Source organism: Apaloderma vittatum, unplaced genomic scaffold, assembly GCF_000703405.1.
Source record: "Apaloderma vittatum isolate BGI_N311 unplaced genomic scaffold, ASM70340v1 scaffold12481, whole genome shotgun sequence".
In the NCBI taxonomy this organism is placed as follows: Eukaryota; Metazoa; Chordata; class Aves; order Trogoniformes; family Trogonidae; genus Apaloderma; species Apaloderma vittatum.
The window spans coordinates 30,805-47,039 of NW_009697447.1; the positions used below are offsets into that span (position 1 = coordinate 30,805).

Sequence of the window (16,235 nt, forward strand, 5' to 3'; positions counted from 1 at the left end):
TTACAATTTAGTGTATATCCACAAACAAGATGTATAAACCTCATCAACTATCGAATCATAATAATACACTGCAGTTTTAGTAAGACATGCCAAGCCAAACCGAGAGGATTTAAAGAAAAATCTAGCCTGTCTTGTTTTTCAGGAAAATGCCAAAATTACCAAAATTTAGCTAAAAAACAAAACAAAACCAAACCAAACTCCAAAACATTCTAAATGTACCTTAAGAGATCCATGGGACCATGCTGCAGGGATGTATTCTCAAAGAAAGCTGCCACAAAATCTTGCAACAGTGGAAGAATACTGCTTGACCTTTCCTGTTTTGGGGGTTTATTTTTTAAAGAATAAAAAAATTAAAATCAGACATCAACCTGAAAATGATAGGAACAATTTAAGCACAATAAATAACCAATGCTGAGTCTCTGTGCAACGTTCCATTGCTTTCATCCTCTCAAGAATGAAGTCTAACTGGGTCAATCAGCAGGTAGCAGAAAAAAAATAGAAACATATTACAGTGTTTACTCTTAGTGTACTACTCTTGCCCAAGGATATCAACAGTAGATTAGAACAATGAACGATACATTTATGATTTGATGTAATTCCTTTAATTATTTTTAACTGTCAGCAACTTGCCAATTCTATTTTTTGCATCTATATGAAGGAGAACTAGACATTATAAAAACTCCATGAAGATAAATCAATGATAAATACTTGAAACAACACACAAACTCCAAAATTTACAAAGCCAGCAGACCAACAAATGAGTTTTGGAGTGGAGTGTTACCTGTGAAACAAGGAATTTACACAAATTATAGAAAATCTCTGCATTCTGAGGATTCTTCTCAAAAGCTTCAATCCACACTTGGTAGGCATTGTCACTCTGCTCCATCTGCAAATACAAGGAGGCCAAACTCTCCAAGAGTTGACAGTTGTTAGGGCAGAGGTCCAATAAAGATCTACAAAGTTCTTCAGCAGACTCCCACCTTAAAGAAAAGCAAAGGTAAGTTTTCAATAAAAGCAGAGTTGAGTACTCTGATTAAGAATGTCTTGAAACAACTTACCTTTCAAGAATTTTCAGCAAAGCTATCATGTTTCTGTAGAGAGGAAAGCAGATAGCTACTCTTTTGTCAGCCTCAAGGCTTTCATCAGTACACGTTTTGACCGCATCTTCAAAACAAAAGTATAAAATCAAGCCTTTAGACCCCAAGCTATGTCAAAGTTATTTCAAGCCTTAGCATAATAAACAGTCTCATTTAATATAATGAAAATACCTAACTGTGGAAAGATATTTCCAAGAGTGCTGCTTTTGCAAGTTGTTTGAAAAAAATATGACCTTCTCTGGAAAACCTTTCTTAACATTTATCACTGCAGTGTAAAGACAGAAGTCTTTCAAAAGTTTCATCCCTCATTCACTTAGAAAACGGGAAATATCCTCCCACCAGTGGCACCTTGAGGCCACATTACAGATGGTAGCATATCACTATATTTAAAAATGCATTCCAACATAGCTCCTTAAAGCTACTGAGACAAAAGCTAATACAGGATATTATTCTTCTCGGCACAATAAGAAGTTACCCAACAATAGACAGCCCATAATGAGCATCCATTATCATGGCTAGACCACCTTTACTTCCACAGTTTGGCTACTCAATCTATCCTTGATTATTTCTACACTGCATTACCACTTCAGTATAGTTATATTCTCAGTGGCAATTCAGTATTGCTGCTGGCTTAAAACTCCCAACTACTGACATTTGCACAACACTATTACAAAGTCTACCTCTGTGACCATAAGCCACAAAAAAATCAATTTCTTCTACTATCATCACTTTACATCTTTAAAAAAAAAAAAAACAACTTATGCAGTTCACTTAAACTTTGAATGAAGGCAAACGCACGCATTGCCCTGACTCTTCTAAAGAAACACATTAATCTTGCCTGAAAGTAACTTTCCAACGTCCTACTGAAGGCAGGAAGGGCAAGAGAGAGAACACCACCACAGGCTTGGCTTTATGCTTGCATAAGACCAAGAAAACTAGTAATGTCACACTGTCACAAGCCACTAGTCTTAAGCTTGACAGAATATCACAGGTCAGAGAAAAAACTATGGCTTTGAACCACAGATGAAAAACTCACTTGTTTGGGGGGATATGGGATATGGTTTAGGGGTGAGCTCTCCTGAATGATGCTATGACTCTAACTCGTGTGTGTGTGCGTGAGTGTTAAGTATCTAAGAATATAGACTTTGCTCACTGCTCTGTTCAAATCAACATGAAATACTCACTGACTAGTCCCAATGGCTTAACATAGTCAACAGCAATACAGCACTGCCTTCAAATTCCAGAAGCTGAATAATATTTCTTGATTTACAACAAGTAACTAATTTACAACAAGTGACTAATACATTAAGCAGTTTACCTCAATCTTACCTTCAAACATCGCTAACAGCATATCAGGATCGGTCTTCACATCACAAACTGTTTGCCATGGTATTAAAAATGGCTCTTTGCTCATGATCCTCGAAGGACTGACATTAGCTGGATCATAGAACTGGACTGGGAGAATGCCAAATTCTGTTAGATGTATGTAAGCCAGCCAAGCCAAGCAACGGTCACTTACAGTAAGATGTTCTGATATTATCTTTTCATCTGCTGATTTTAAAGCATTCTGCAAAAGTTAAAAGAAATACATTACATTTCAACCTTTAAATCTTTAAGATCTAAGAATAAGAAAAGCAAACAGGAAAAAAAAGTTTCCATATCCTCACTTCTATTCCGCAGAAAAGATAAAACCTAATCCTTTGCATCAATTATATCTGACTTATGTGAATGTGTGACTGTATTCAAATTGTATGCATACTTTCTAGTAACAGCTTTAGAAAAGACAGTAGAAGATCACTATTTTGAAGCGTGAACAGATATAGACTTTGAAAACATACATCTGCCAACATGCATTCCCTTTTTCTGCTTAATTCTTGGACAACTACTTCTAGTTGCATGGCACTGTTACATTAGTGCTACAGAAAAAAAATTGGATTCAGCTTTCTATATCCTACAGGGGTTTGGAGTTTTTTATTTATTGTTTTTTGGTGGGTCTTTTTGCTTTTTTTTTTTATTAAGTTCTAGTTTTACAGGTCCTAAGTCACAGCTGTCCAAGTCTACCAAAAGTACCACCATCTCTAGACATGTTAAAGTGTTGGAAACATTACTGAGAACATGGATACTGCTTCAAATTTTCCTACCAGTCATATGCAAAACTAGAATAGCCCAATTAAATTAGCAGATCCCAAATAAAATTGTTAGAGCACACAATTAGACAAAGTCTAATTATAATTTATCCTAAAACAGAACAGAATCTCATGACTAGTTACGTGACAACCCTTTTCTGGATAAATATGAAGAATGCACTTTCACGTTCTGCTTTCAAGTTTTCAGAGACACAAATTGCTACTTACTATATGAAGTAAGACATTTTCTTTTCTTAAATACGGCTAAATAACCTCTCCCCAAGACATTCTTCTCAACTACATGTTTCAGATTAACATTAAAAAAAAGATACTTAAGTGTTTGATTTTGCGACAATGCTTTAGGGAAAGGTAAGGGAAACCATCCCATGTTATTCTCCCATATGCAGCTGATTTCCATGTCAATTCAACAAACTGATTTTTTCTTCCCTCTGTTCTTTTTGTTTATTCAGTTAAACATTCAGAGTTCCATTTATCACTATTGCTCTGTTTAGAACAGCTTTTGGAGGAAGTCCACGCAGCATTACACTTCTCTATTTAAACTGGAGCTCGGCAAAAGCGTGACGGCCTTAAACCACACAACCGAGAAGTGTTTTGGGGTGTAGCAAGCAACAGGTGACACCTGCTGGTAGGAATGAAAAAACTTGCAACTGAAACTACAGCAGCTCCCAGTTTTTAGTACTATTTCTTCCCCTCATCCGCCACTTCTACTGCCTACAGAACCATTAACAGCGACCTCAAGTCCTTCTACAGTCACAGTAAAGGCTCAGGATAATTCCATGAGTTAGGAGCTCATGGGATCACTAAAGTCTGATTTAGCAGCCTCCAATTTTGGAGCAGGGCAATACTGCTAGCTAACAAGTATCTTTTCAACATATTACTGGTTTGGTAATTTCTGCACCAATAAATGTTTGACTACATGAGGCAACACATGACTGCAGTGAAGGGCCTGCGAGCGCAGTGGTTTGCCAGAAACCAAGAAGCAAAGCGATTAGGAGGAAATGTGGTCTAGACTATCAGCTACACAAACTAAGCAAAGTAGGTAACAAAAACTCCAAAGACATATCCAAATTTTTCAAGGGCATTATATATCAAAACAGAAGGCTTTAGAATTCCTTCAGCAAATAAAGGAAGGAACAGTTATTCTCAAAGTTGACACTACGAGAGTCACAGGTATTAGACAGGTGAAGGTAGGGAAACAATTCATGGGGTGGCAATCTGGAAGTTACCTGCAGCAGAACAAGAGCATTCTGGTGTCTTCCTGTAAAGAGGCTTAAGTGAACTCTGTACAGGAGAGTCTCCAGCAGCTGAAAGGACAAGAGATTTGAATTTTCTTCTCCCCCTGTCACTTCCATTAGGAACTGCAGCATCCTCCCGCAAACATAGTCTTTTCCATCAAAGGAATTCTCTAAATTCAAAAACTAGAGAGAAATAATTCATATTAACAACAATAATAGTCAGAATACCAGTAAAGCTTCTAGGTTAACATTTAAAATCACATGAAATCAAACTTCGGATGTCATTCACCACTTTATGGACTGTATTTCCCTCTCTCACACCAAATTTTCCTATTAAACCTCAGAAACACTTCAAATATTAAAGATCAAATAGTCAAAGTTAAATTTTGCAAGATTATGTAGCAGAAGATGTAACATCTTCCTCTGAAGTAACTTCTTCTACCAGAGAAAAACATGATGATTTCTACTAACATCCTGCAAACAAAACTCTGAATTACTTCATTTTCTGAGCCACTTTTAAGTTTTCAAAAAGCTATGGCATTATTCCTTCCACAATCTCCCTGTCATACACACTGGTTTTCTAGAGTAGAAAGCACAGACATGCATTAACACGTCACATATACTTTTTTTTTTGACACTTACTGTCCACCAGATTTGATAAGATGGAGCATATTCCACTGCTGTCTCACACATTTCCTGTACCTCCTCCTTGGTTCCTCTTTTTGAAAAAAGTCGGAGGTAATGACACCAAATTTCAGGATTTTCTTTGTTGTTCTCAAGGGCTCGAGCCAAAACATTTAAAGTAGAATCTAAACACTCAGATGATGAGCTGTCAAAATGAAAAAAAAGTTTAAAAATCGCTCATAACAACTGTATTAGTATTATGATTTACATAATATCAAATATGAAAATAGATGCTTAGCATTACAATGGAAGTAACCCAGAATCAGACTTTTTTTTTTTACCACGTCCCACTCCTTCTTTACTATGAAGGTTTCAAAGTTTCAGTAAGTTTTCATCCTTCAGGTTATTAGGTGCAATTATCATAGTGCACGGAAACATAAGTTTTCTAGAAGAGTGAGAATTCAAATAAGGGTCCAATTTAATTGAAAATGGCTAAGATTCATCTGTAAGCAGAAGTCTCAAGCTGCAATCATGTATAAGTATTTACATCACACAGCCTTAAAAACTTAAGCAGAAATTTCAAAATTCCAAAGGCTTAGTAAAAGAATATTTTGGTAACATATTCAGTTTACTTCATACAGCCAAATATAAGCCCGTATCTCAGGTTTCTATGCATGTCATGCATGTTTTCACTGCCTATAAACCATTACAAAAGAAAAAAAATACTTTGATAACTATCATGAGGTGATACCAGCAAAGTTATACAAGATCAGCTCAAATAACTGACTATACTGCAAACTACAGAGCTGAGCTTTAATTCATAAACAAGCTTCCATAAAACCACAGAAAGCTGCTGAGGTCACAGTTATTCTGAAAACATCTTTAGAAATTACTTTGCACAGACATTTATGAGAAGAAGAACATATGTCCTAAAATAAAACTAAGAGTCAGCCATGTACTAGTTACCCCTCTAGGAGGGAGCAGAGTGGAGTGGGGGAGGCGACTGTTTTATGAAGAGGATGTAATGCCTTCCATTAGGTTTTCTCCTTTCTTTTCTCGGTTGTTTTCCAAGAACACTTATGTTTAGAAAGTGTGCTTTTCTCACCCTACTACCTACTGGTAGTGTCCTCTTCGAGTATCGTCCTTTCCAGTTCTATCCCTCCCAGTGTTCAAACAGTTACTACCACAGCTAAACTGATCTTTTCATACATCTTCATTACCCACAGTTTACATAAGGCTTAAAAAAATAAATGAGCTGCTCCTCTCTGTTCCCTTTCCCCCGTGCTGCAGCTGCTTAAGCCAGTACCTCACTATTAAAATCGATTTCTAGAATCATGACAGAATTCCAACTCAAATTATCCAATTGCCAATAAAACCCAGTATGCTGCAGAACAACTTAAAGGAGCAGAAATCAGGAAAGGTTAGAAATCGAAAAGCTAAAAAAATTACAAAAAAGGAAAGTGAACTGTTCCGTTTCTACAGCTATAAAACTATATAGCAGAACTGCTCTTACACAAAAGTTTCCTGATAAAAGTTACTTCAAATGTTATTCCAACCATTCACCCTGTAGAAAAGAAACTGATTTGAGTTGATAGTCCACTACTTTATCACTGGAAGTACTACATTCCAGTGTAATCTTGGGACTACATTAGGCTGTACACTTTTCAAACACAAACAATTTTTTCTTCCACACTACTTTCCATCAGCTTCCGTTCTGAATCAGAACCCACTTGAAAATAAATCATCAGTATAATGCATTACTCACATACCATAGTGCATAATGTAGGAAATCTAATCTAATCTATTTTTTTAACCTGCTTTTAAGTAATAAATAATTTGTGGCATTGTTGGAGAAAGTTGTTTAACATCAGAAAGGAAACTTGATCACAGCAGCATGGGTAAAAAGAAACTAAAACGTAGCAGACTTACCCTTCGTTTTGATTCAAGTATTTGTATGCAAGTTTAATCCAAAGCTGTACATCACAGGGGTTTTCTTGGACACTTGCCTCCAAGTTGGAAATGTCATCAGTCTCACTTGTAAAATACCGGACATCATCTGGAGTCACCACGGCATCAAGAGCCGGAACTCTTTTTTTATGTTCTGTGGGTTGGGCTTCAAACAAATATCAGAAATAAAAAGAAAAAAAAACTTTTCAAGACTAGAAGTGACCTGTAATATCCAAACTCACATGAAGGGCATGCATATATTTCAAGTATGGCCACTGACCAGAGCAAAATACAGTTATTTCAACATCCTCTGAAACCTAGAACTGTGTAGTCTGTAAAAAACTGGTTGCATTTCAAATGCAAAGAAAGGCAAGAAATAAAAAGCAATAAAAGGCTGCTTTGATCAACAAGACACCAAGTAAAGTAGCTCATTAGGAAACAGACACATCTGAAGAAAAATCTAAAACAATTCTGAGCATCTAAAAATCCTTCTTGCAGCATTTGCTAACAAATCCTAATGCTCCCACTTGCATGAGTCCCATGTGAAACACTGTTGGGTTACTGACACTCAAGCAAGTTCCTAAATCTCAAAAATTTAACAGCAGCTTTTTCTTTTTTTCACCTCCTGACCTCAACACCAAATACTGTGTACAAATTTAAGGTAGCAGAACACGAAGTTTTACTATTGTAGTTCTGAGAGGGAAAACCAAAAATTCGTAAAAATTCTAATGGTCTACAGGTAAAGAAGACATTCTCTAGAGAAATAATTCCTTTTAAGAACAAGTAAGTAGAAATTCCATCTTAGCTTCCAGTCACACATATGATATTTTTCCTTAAATACAACAAATTCAGGTCAAACTTTAGCCAAATTTAGGCAAATTTAAATTTGTATACAGGAAATATGAAGTCAAGAGTACTATTAAAAGCATTGTTTTTTCTTAAGAATACTAAAAATTAAGTGTTGGTAAGCATTTTTCCCCCTCACTGTTTTTGTAATGGATGCCACACATGTAGATTACCATATTTAATAGGTCCAACAAATTGTTCCTCTTCACTGCTGCTACTATCTAACAAAGGTTTTCTCCAGTACTTTGGTCTCCATTTCCTTTTATCTTTCCACGTTGTAAATGGAGGTGCTGAAATAAGCGAAATAGTAGAAAGTCTTTTACTTTTCTGTATTCAATATTAAAATATGAAGATCTAATCTAATGAAGATTTTAGATAAAATCATCCCGTGAGTGCAACACATGCATGTAAGCTTCAACGCTACTGATTTAAAATTTAAGTTACTTTTCCACATCAGACTCAAACTATTGTATTACTGCATTAAAACAAACTTCCCTTCAATTTACCATAAGCAGAATTTATAATACTGAGAGATAAAGAAACCAAGCAACAACATAAAAATATTCTTGGTTTACAAAATCATCACAGCACTTATACAACTAAAGAAAGTTTATATTGTCTTTAATCTACCACGTTACTTACTGTGACTTTTACTCTCATTGACATTGCTGGCCAGAAGAACAGCCATCTGATCCACTGACATACGGTCTCTGTTTATACCAAAAAGTTTTTCAACATATTTTTCTGAAATAAGAATATTTGTACCTTAGGTAAACACATAAACGAAAATGGATAGGTAACTTCGCAGCAATTTAGCACCATCTACGTTGAACTCGTGAAACTTCAAGAGGTACAGTAATTTAACGTACCAGAACAAGGATAGGAAAGACTGAAAAAAGTTGTGTTTAGCAAGTTGTCTATATGGCAACAACGCTGTTATAAAATTCCAGCTTCACAGAAACAGATCAGCAATTAGAAAAAGAATTACTCCACAATCCCCTGAATCCCTGCACTACTTTTTTTTCTTAAGTGACGTGTTGCTCAGATCTATGATTTTTACTTTCTGTAACACCACCAATACAACCACCCACCAGAAAGGACTGAATTGGACAACCACAGAAACCTATCTTTTCATAAAGCTGTATCTTAAAAGCATTGGTTTACATCAAAGTCCTTGCACCCCAGAGCTTTAGCGAAAGCATTCCTTTCAGAAATGAATCTTGGCACACAAAATTGAACAAAAAGACTCTTAAAAACCTGTGGCAGTGCTGATTTCCTCATCAGTGCTTTTTTCTGAACAGCCAATCAGTTCTAAATTGTAAGACAGAATATCCTGAAACAGCTGCTTACGGCTAAGAGTGCAATCTTTCATGTGCTGCCTAAAAGAAACAAATAAGCAATTAATATGTTTATCACAGCAACAGCTTAAGGCTTGTAACTACGAAGTTGGTTTCAGTACACACTAGGGTAAGGCATAAAGGAAATTACACCCACATAAAACACTACAGCCTGCTTTGAAATTTCTGTTAAATATGTTTGGGTGTTCTCTTAACCCTACATCACTAATTTAATCCTAGTCTTCCTCATTTCACTATAGCATTACTGTTTAAAATAAACCTCTACGTACTCACTTAACACTAACACAAAAACACAGTATTTACCACTTTCCAATTCAAACAAGGTAGTTATATGAATTAGGCATTGCTTTCTACATAAAAGTTTCAAACTATGGTTTTATAGCATAACAGCTAGAAGGTGATCCAAAACTGTCTGCCACTAAAAGGGAAAATAAAAGAGCTGAAGTCCACTCCCACTGTATTTTTCCAGTAGTTAGAAATTTCCAGATTGAGTTTGTCTCTGACTAATACTCATCCATTTGCTCTAGTATCAATTTTAATATACTGTGCAACACAGCTTAACAATTTGTAATATATTTTAACAACAGATTTCAAAGAAACAAAAACTTCCATTATTACAACAGTTGGTTTTGTGGATTTTTCTTGTTGGTAAGTTTTGGTTGTTTTGGGTTTTGGTTTCTTCTCCTCTCATAAACACATAGTATTTGGTATATGCTTTGCTTTGATTAGCAGTATCTCTAGTGTACTTATCAACCATTACCTGAGGTTCCACGATGGTCTGAAGTTATTCTAAGTTACAAAACAAGGAGCCCCATATGAATAAGTAAGGAAAATGTGAAATATTTTCTTAACAGTCCATATTGCTCATCTACATTTACATCTGAAGAGCCTTCCCTTACTGCTTAGATGAAAGCTTTTTTTCCTGCCAACCAAGTATCTGCAATATGGTTTAAAAAAAAACAAAAAAAAAACAGAACAAAAAACTTCCTCTTCTAGAACTTGTGCACAGCATCATAAATCCAGACCTTTTAAAGAAACGAAAAACATGCCTATTTTGGCGAGTCGGACATCTAGAAGAAGGGTTTAGTTCAAATGAACAAAATTCAGAGGAACTCACCACTGACAGTCATCATCATTACATGTGCCTGTTAAATCAAAACGGCAGAAACACTGTTTTGGCTCAATCATGTTGCTATATGTCACTGAACTGAGGTACAGTTTTTCCTTGGTTCGAAAATACGGACTAAACCTAAAATGAAACAGTGAATTCTTGTGACAAAGTGCAGAGACAATAGTTTCATTAAATAATTTTTTTTTTAAAAAAATCATCACTTTTGTATTAAATCTCATTATTTTCAAAACCCTACTACTAACCAAAAGCATCGCTGATCTACAAGTTAAAAGAAAGGTGAAATCAGTGAGAGAGGGAGGGAACAAAAACCAGTACTTCTCAACCTAAACCGATTCTGTTCTAACATTCTCTCTTTTCTCTCAGGTACAGAACTTCATTCATATAAAACCAGGAAGTATATTAATGACCTGGTAAAAAAACTACCGAAAGAGAATCTCATCTTAAGTTCTAGAAAAACAGTACTCATGTTCTAGTCAGCATAAAATCAATGTCAAATAGAAGTACAAAGAGAATTGTGAAAGATTAACCTGAAAAAAATAAGAGAAAAACCAAATCAGATTCTGCAGCGTGTAAACAAACAAAAACTAGCCTGAGCTGAGTAGACCAATGCTTGTTTTAAACCTTTTAGCTAAAGTTTGAGTATTATAATTCTGAGATTTCTAGCTCCCTATGGAATTGAAGGCCAAACAACAATCTAGTAGCAGGGAACAGTACACAACACAATGGAAAAGCAGCATACTGCAAAAAAGCCAGGGGCTCCTGCACACCAGAAAAAGTAACTAAGTTAAGTTCCCTAAATCAGACAAAATTGTTTCAGGATAGTCATTTTTCTCACTGCAACTTGTCTTTCTGTATATGCCTGGGTACCAAGGAAAAGCAGTGAAGAATATTCAAACAAGAGCACATACACACCAAAGTCAAAGAGCTGCTACAGTTTCCATACCTGTAGGATTTAAATACTAGAAGAGGACTATGATACGGTCCAAAGGGAAATGGTTTCACTTCGGTTTGTTTATTTTGCGATGTAACAAAATCCATGTCCACTGAAATTTCCTAGGAAACAGATAAAACAGATATATAGCAATTGCAATGTGACCTAATGAAGACAACCTTCATATTTAGTTTTCTTGCACTTACCTGACCACACAACAGCTCTTCCTTAGGTACTATAAGGGCAGTACTTTTCACTAGGAGCTCTTTCAAGCTGTCAGCTTTAGCATAAAGCTTTTTCAGTTCATCAATATTCAACCCAAGGAACAGTTCAGGCTCCTCTGATGCCTTTTTTGAAAGTTTGTTTATAGTTTCCTGTTTTGGAGTGTCCACGTGTTTAAGATTTGGCTTAGTGAAAGAATTAGATTCTCTGAAAGATCTCCTTCGCTCTCTGTTCGAGTTAGACAGAACTTCATCATCGAAGTAGTTCTCTTCACTGTCCAAAGACAATTTATCCTGTGTAAGATCATGAAGTGATGGCTGAGGCAACGCAAATTCAGATTCCTCTTCTGCATGAGGTGCAATATTTGATTGTTCCTTGGTTTGAAGCGCACGGGCCTCTTTCAGTTTCTTAATCTTTAGAGCATATTCATACTCTAGCTGCTGCAGTCGTTTTTTCTCTAGCGCAATCAATTCCGCTGAATGCTTTTTTGGACTTGATGCAGGAGAGTTGTCCAATTTCAACATTTTGCTTGGCTGAAAAGAAAAAAAAAGTTACCTTTATTTCATTTTCATATTTACTGATCTGTTGACAGGAGGCAAATGAAACACGGGTAAGATATTTAATCCGAAGTTTACAAAACCGTATTTTAAACTCTTGCCAGAAAGTTTCACCAAACAGCAGGAAATCCACAAAAGAGTTTGCCACAGTTCAGCTGGCAGGTTTTTCAACAAAAATTACCCTACATCACACACGAGGCTTCAACAAAAGTTCTGGTCACACTTGAAAGATGAGCTCTAAGTATACACCATGGTGTTGGGGGGACATGGAGGACCAACCAAGGAAAAATATTTTCTTTTTCAAAACAAGATCAGATCCCCTCTTCAGTGTCTTTGCTAGATAGTTTTAACAAGATCATTGATGTCTACAGACAGTAAAGTATTTTTGGCGTTCCTTCACAGGCATATAGCTCCTCTTATTATTTATCTATTAATGACATTCTCCTGACAAAAAAATATAGGCTTTGAACAGTTTGGGTTTTTTTTAAACGATTAATGCTTTTGCTGTTGAATTCTCAAAAAAATAGGAACCAATAGGAAGATTCCTATAGTGCTACTGAAATGTTTTCCCATTTTGCCTGAAATCCCATTTGAACTAAGTTTCCTAATCAAAAATGTTACTGCTTGTATTGGGTTTCCCTGGCTATATTTCAGTGGCGGGGTGGCTGCAGGGGTGACTTCTGCAAGAAGCTGCTAAAAGCTTCCCCAGGTCTGATAGAGTCAATGCCAGCTGACTCCAAAGACAGACTCGCCACTGGCCAAGGCTGAGTCCATCAGTAGTGATAGGACAGGAACACCTCTAAAAAACGTATTTAAGAAATGCAGAAAAAAAAGAACTGTGTCACACAACAACTGGCAGAGAGACAGAGGATTGAGGCTATGTGAAGAAACCAAGGTCAGTGAAGAAGGCAGGGAGGATGGGCTCCAGGTGCCAGAGCAGAAAGTCCCCTGGGCCGTGGTGAAGACCATGGTGCAGCAGGCTGTCCCCCTGCAGCCCATGGGTGTGATGGGGTGTAGATGCCCACCTGCAGCCCATGCAAGACCTCACACCGGAGCAGGCGGATGCCTGAAGGGGGCTATAATTCTGTGGGAAGCCCATGCCGGAGCAGGTTGCTGCCAGAGCCTGTAGCCCGTTCGGAGAGAGAAGCCCACGCTGGAGCAGGCTGGCTGACAGGACTTTTGTTATGCTGCAGGAGACTCACGCTTGAGCAGTTTCCCCTGAAGGACTGCACCCCGTAGAGACTCAAGTTGGGGCAGATTGTCCCTCGTGAGAGGACTCACGTTGCGCAGTTTGTAATGAAATGCCCTTTTGTGAGAGGACTCACATTGGAAAACAGTGTGTGAAGATTGTCTCCCATGAAAGGGACACCACAATGGCCCAGGGGAAGAGTGAGAGTCCTCCTCCAGAGGAAGACACAACAGTGGAACCAACATCAGATGAACTGACCACAACCCCCATTCCCTGTTCCCCTGTGTCACTCAGGGGGAGGAGGTGGATAAACTGGGATTGATGCTTTGCCTGGGAGGAAGAGAGGGATGGTGGGAAGGTTTTGGGGTTTAGTTTGTTGTTTTGGTGTTTTTTGGTGTTTTTTTTTTTAAGATGGTTTTATCTCTCACCACTCTTCTCTGATTTGTAACTAATTTCCTCAAAATCGAGTCTGTTTTGCCTGAGATAGTAGATGCAGGTGATCTGCCTGTCCTTATCTCAAACCATTAGCCCTTCGATATATTTTCTACCCCTGTCTAGCAGAGAAGAGGGCGTGATAGAGCAACTGTGTGGGCACCTGCCAGGGTCAAACCACAACGCTGCTTTAAGCACAGCAGAGTTTAAAAGCAAGCGGACGTACTCCAAGATGATCTTGCTCCAGTTTTCGTTTCCCAATTTCTTTACTTGCTACTGCTTTTGCTCGAGCAAGTTCTTCCCCATATTTTAATGCCAGAGCTTTTTTAATTGCAACTCGTTGTTGAACTCTATGAATCTGAAAGAAAAAAGAAAAAGAAATAAATATTACAGTAGGGTGCAAATTTTCAGATATGATCACGTAATAAAATATATTCAGAAAAGAAATGGGAATTAATTAATGGTTAATTCAGAGAATGCCTACTCCCTCCAAAAATTAGGCTTCCTATTTCAAGATTTCCAGCTCAAGGAAACAAACATTTCAAAATTAGTTACTTGTTCCTGAAGCTTCTTGAGAAGCGTCTTATTAGCATTCAAGATCTTCTCTGTTGCTTGTAGCTGTTCAGCCAGTTTGGTAATTTTATTTTCGGCAATTCGAACATTCTCTCTTTTCTTGGCCTCTTGTTGCAACAAATTTTTCAAGACAGATTCATCCTTCATCAACATAAGTCTAAAAGTAGAAAAGCCATACAACAAACCATTTTCAAAAAGGAAGTTTCCCAGAGCTACTGCTGCTCCTCTAACACCCTATAAAAGAACCCAGCTCTTCTTAACTTATCAACAAGCATCATTAAGTTTCTCCAGATGGTCTTAATATCCATAAGACAATACAGCAGATTTCAGTATCCTAAGTTCACTTGTCAGTCTAAAGCAGAGGAAAACATTCTAGTCATGAAGACAGGCAAAGGCACACAAATGGTGTATCTTTAATACTGTTTTTAATACTAAGGCATCCAAAACTCACATGTTCCTGCTTTCTGTCAGGTAACAACCTCATTCTTCCTTAGGGTACATGCACACATTAGCAGACTACACGTGCACAGAGTACACATAAAAAGTCAAGCATTAAAGAAAATAAGACAGACTTCAATGGGTGTGAATAAAGGGAATGAGGAAAAATGTCCTTCAACATGAACTAGTTTGTTCACGAAATCACATAGAAATAACCAAGTGGCCACAGAAGCAGAGAAGAAGGACGTAACCAGCAAAAGCACTTGTATTTTCCACAGTAAACTGGAAAAAGGGTGAGAAACAGGGAAGAGACATGCTAAAGAGACAGACATACAGGAAAAGCTTCAAACATTACACCTGCTCTGCAGAAACATTCATTTATATGTATCAGGCATATCCCACTGAAACATGCTACCCTCAAAGAGTACAGAGTAGTGGAAAGCACACTCATTTTTTCATATTTGAGAGTTATTAGATGGCACAGATGATGCTCTAATCACCGAAGAAACAAGTCTGAAACCAGCATGACAAATGATACTTAGAAGTTACCACCAAACACCACATTGGCACTACAACACAAATCCCTTCATAGAGCAAGAGTTCAAAACTGAATAGACTGAATAGTTCAAGACAAGAGAAAACCAATCACCTGCTGTACTTTGAATGCTATACCTTAAAAAGATTACTTGCTATTTTCACCTTGCTAAGCAAATAGGGTAAGACATGACGGTGAAACACGTACCTGTTTTTCTTAAGCTTTGCTTCTGCTTCTGTTACTTGTTTTGTCACTACTGCTATCCTTCCAATTCCATCAACTTCACCATCAGAATTTGCGGGAGATGAATTGTTCCTCAGTGGATCAGACTTAACCAAGCGTTGCTTCTCACGACTAGAACAGAGATGTTAAAAGCAATGATGTTCAGTAGCTTCAACATTCATTTTGATGTGTACTTCCAATATAGTTTTAAAATGTTTATTTAAAAGTAGCAGGACCAGAATTCAAGTTAAAAGAAACCACAACTGCAATCAACTACTCTACATCACTTTCAATCTAAGGACCTTCTTTAGACTCCGAAGTCTCCTGTGAGTGGGGGAAGACAATGGCAAGGTTTTAGAACCAGATTTTCCTTCCAGTTACAAAAATAGATTAGTAAAGGACTACAGAGAATACACATTTCACATTAATAATTAAAGTCAGTTGTACCTGGCAATCTCTTCTTTTAAGAGCCTGTATTCTATCTTCTTGTCTTCTGGAAGAGCCTCTGGAGTTCTCATCGGATCATTTTCTTTTTCTGCTTTTGGAGGGGCTTTGATTTTTGAGGCCTGTTACAACAGGGTTCAAGAAAATAGTAGTCATACTAGTCTAAAAATATAGCTATTAATTACTATTTTTAAGATGCATTTGAGCACAAACTTAAAGCTATTCAAGACTAGTAAGACCTTTTAAGCCATTCTTTTTGCTAGTAATTAAAGATGCATTGTATTAATAGAAAAAAGTGAAACCAAA

General features: G+C 37.1%; 1 protein-coding gene across 1 annotated transcript in view; it reads right to left on the reverse strand.

Moving 5' to 3' along the window:
• Window positions 1-16,235, reverse strand: part of ZFC3H1 (zinc finger, C3H1-type containing) — a gene marked incomplete at its 5' end in the record, with an annotated part of 39,092 nt that overhangs the window by 9,143 nt on the left and 13,714 nt on the right. Inside the window, 17 exons of the mRNA XM_009877638.1 lie at window positions 220-314; window positions 782-980; window positions 1,059-1,164; window positions 2,427-2,664; window positions 4,471-4,662; window positions 5,122-5,308; window positions 7,033-7,216; window positions 8,070-8,186; window positions 8,539-8,640; window positions 9,154-9,275; window positions 10,372-10,503; window positions 11,330-11,439; window positions 11,524-12,072; window positions 13,944-14,075; window positions 14,273-14,447; window positions 15,471-15,617; window positions 15,933-16,051. Of these exons, the coding sequence (XP_009875940.1) occupies window positions 220-314; window positions 782-980; window positions 1,059-1,164; window positions 2,427-2,664; window positions 4,471-4,662; window positions 5,122-5,308; window positions 7,033-7,216; window positions 8,070-8,186; window positions 8,539-8,640; window positions 9,154-9,275; window positions 10,372-10,503; window positions 11,330-11,439; window positions 11,524-12,072; window positions 13,944-14,075; window positions 14,273-14,447; window positions 15,471-15,617; window positions 15,933-16,051 (2,906 nt within the window). The remainder of the gene's footprint in view (window positions 1-219; window positions 315-781; window positions 981-1,058; window positions 1,165-2,426; window positions 2,665-4,470; window positions 4,663-5,121; window positions 5,309-7,032; window positions 7,217-8,069; window positions 8,187-8,538; window positions 8,641-9,153; window positions 9,276-10,371; window positions 10,504-11,329; window positions 11,440-11,523; window positions 12,073-13,943; window positions 14,076-14,272; window positions 14,448-15,470; window positions 15,618-15,932; window positions 16,052-16,235) is intronic.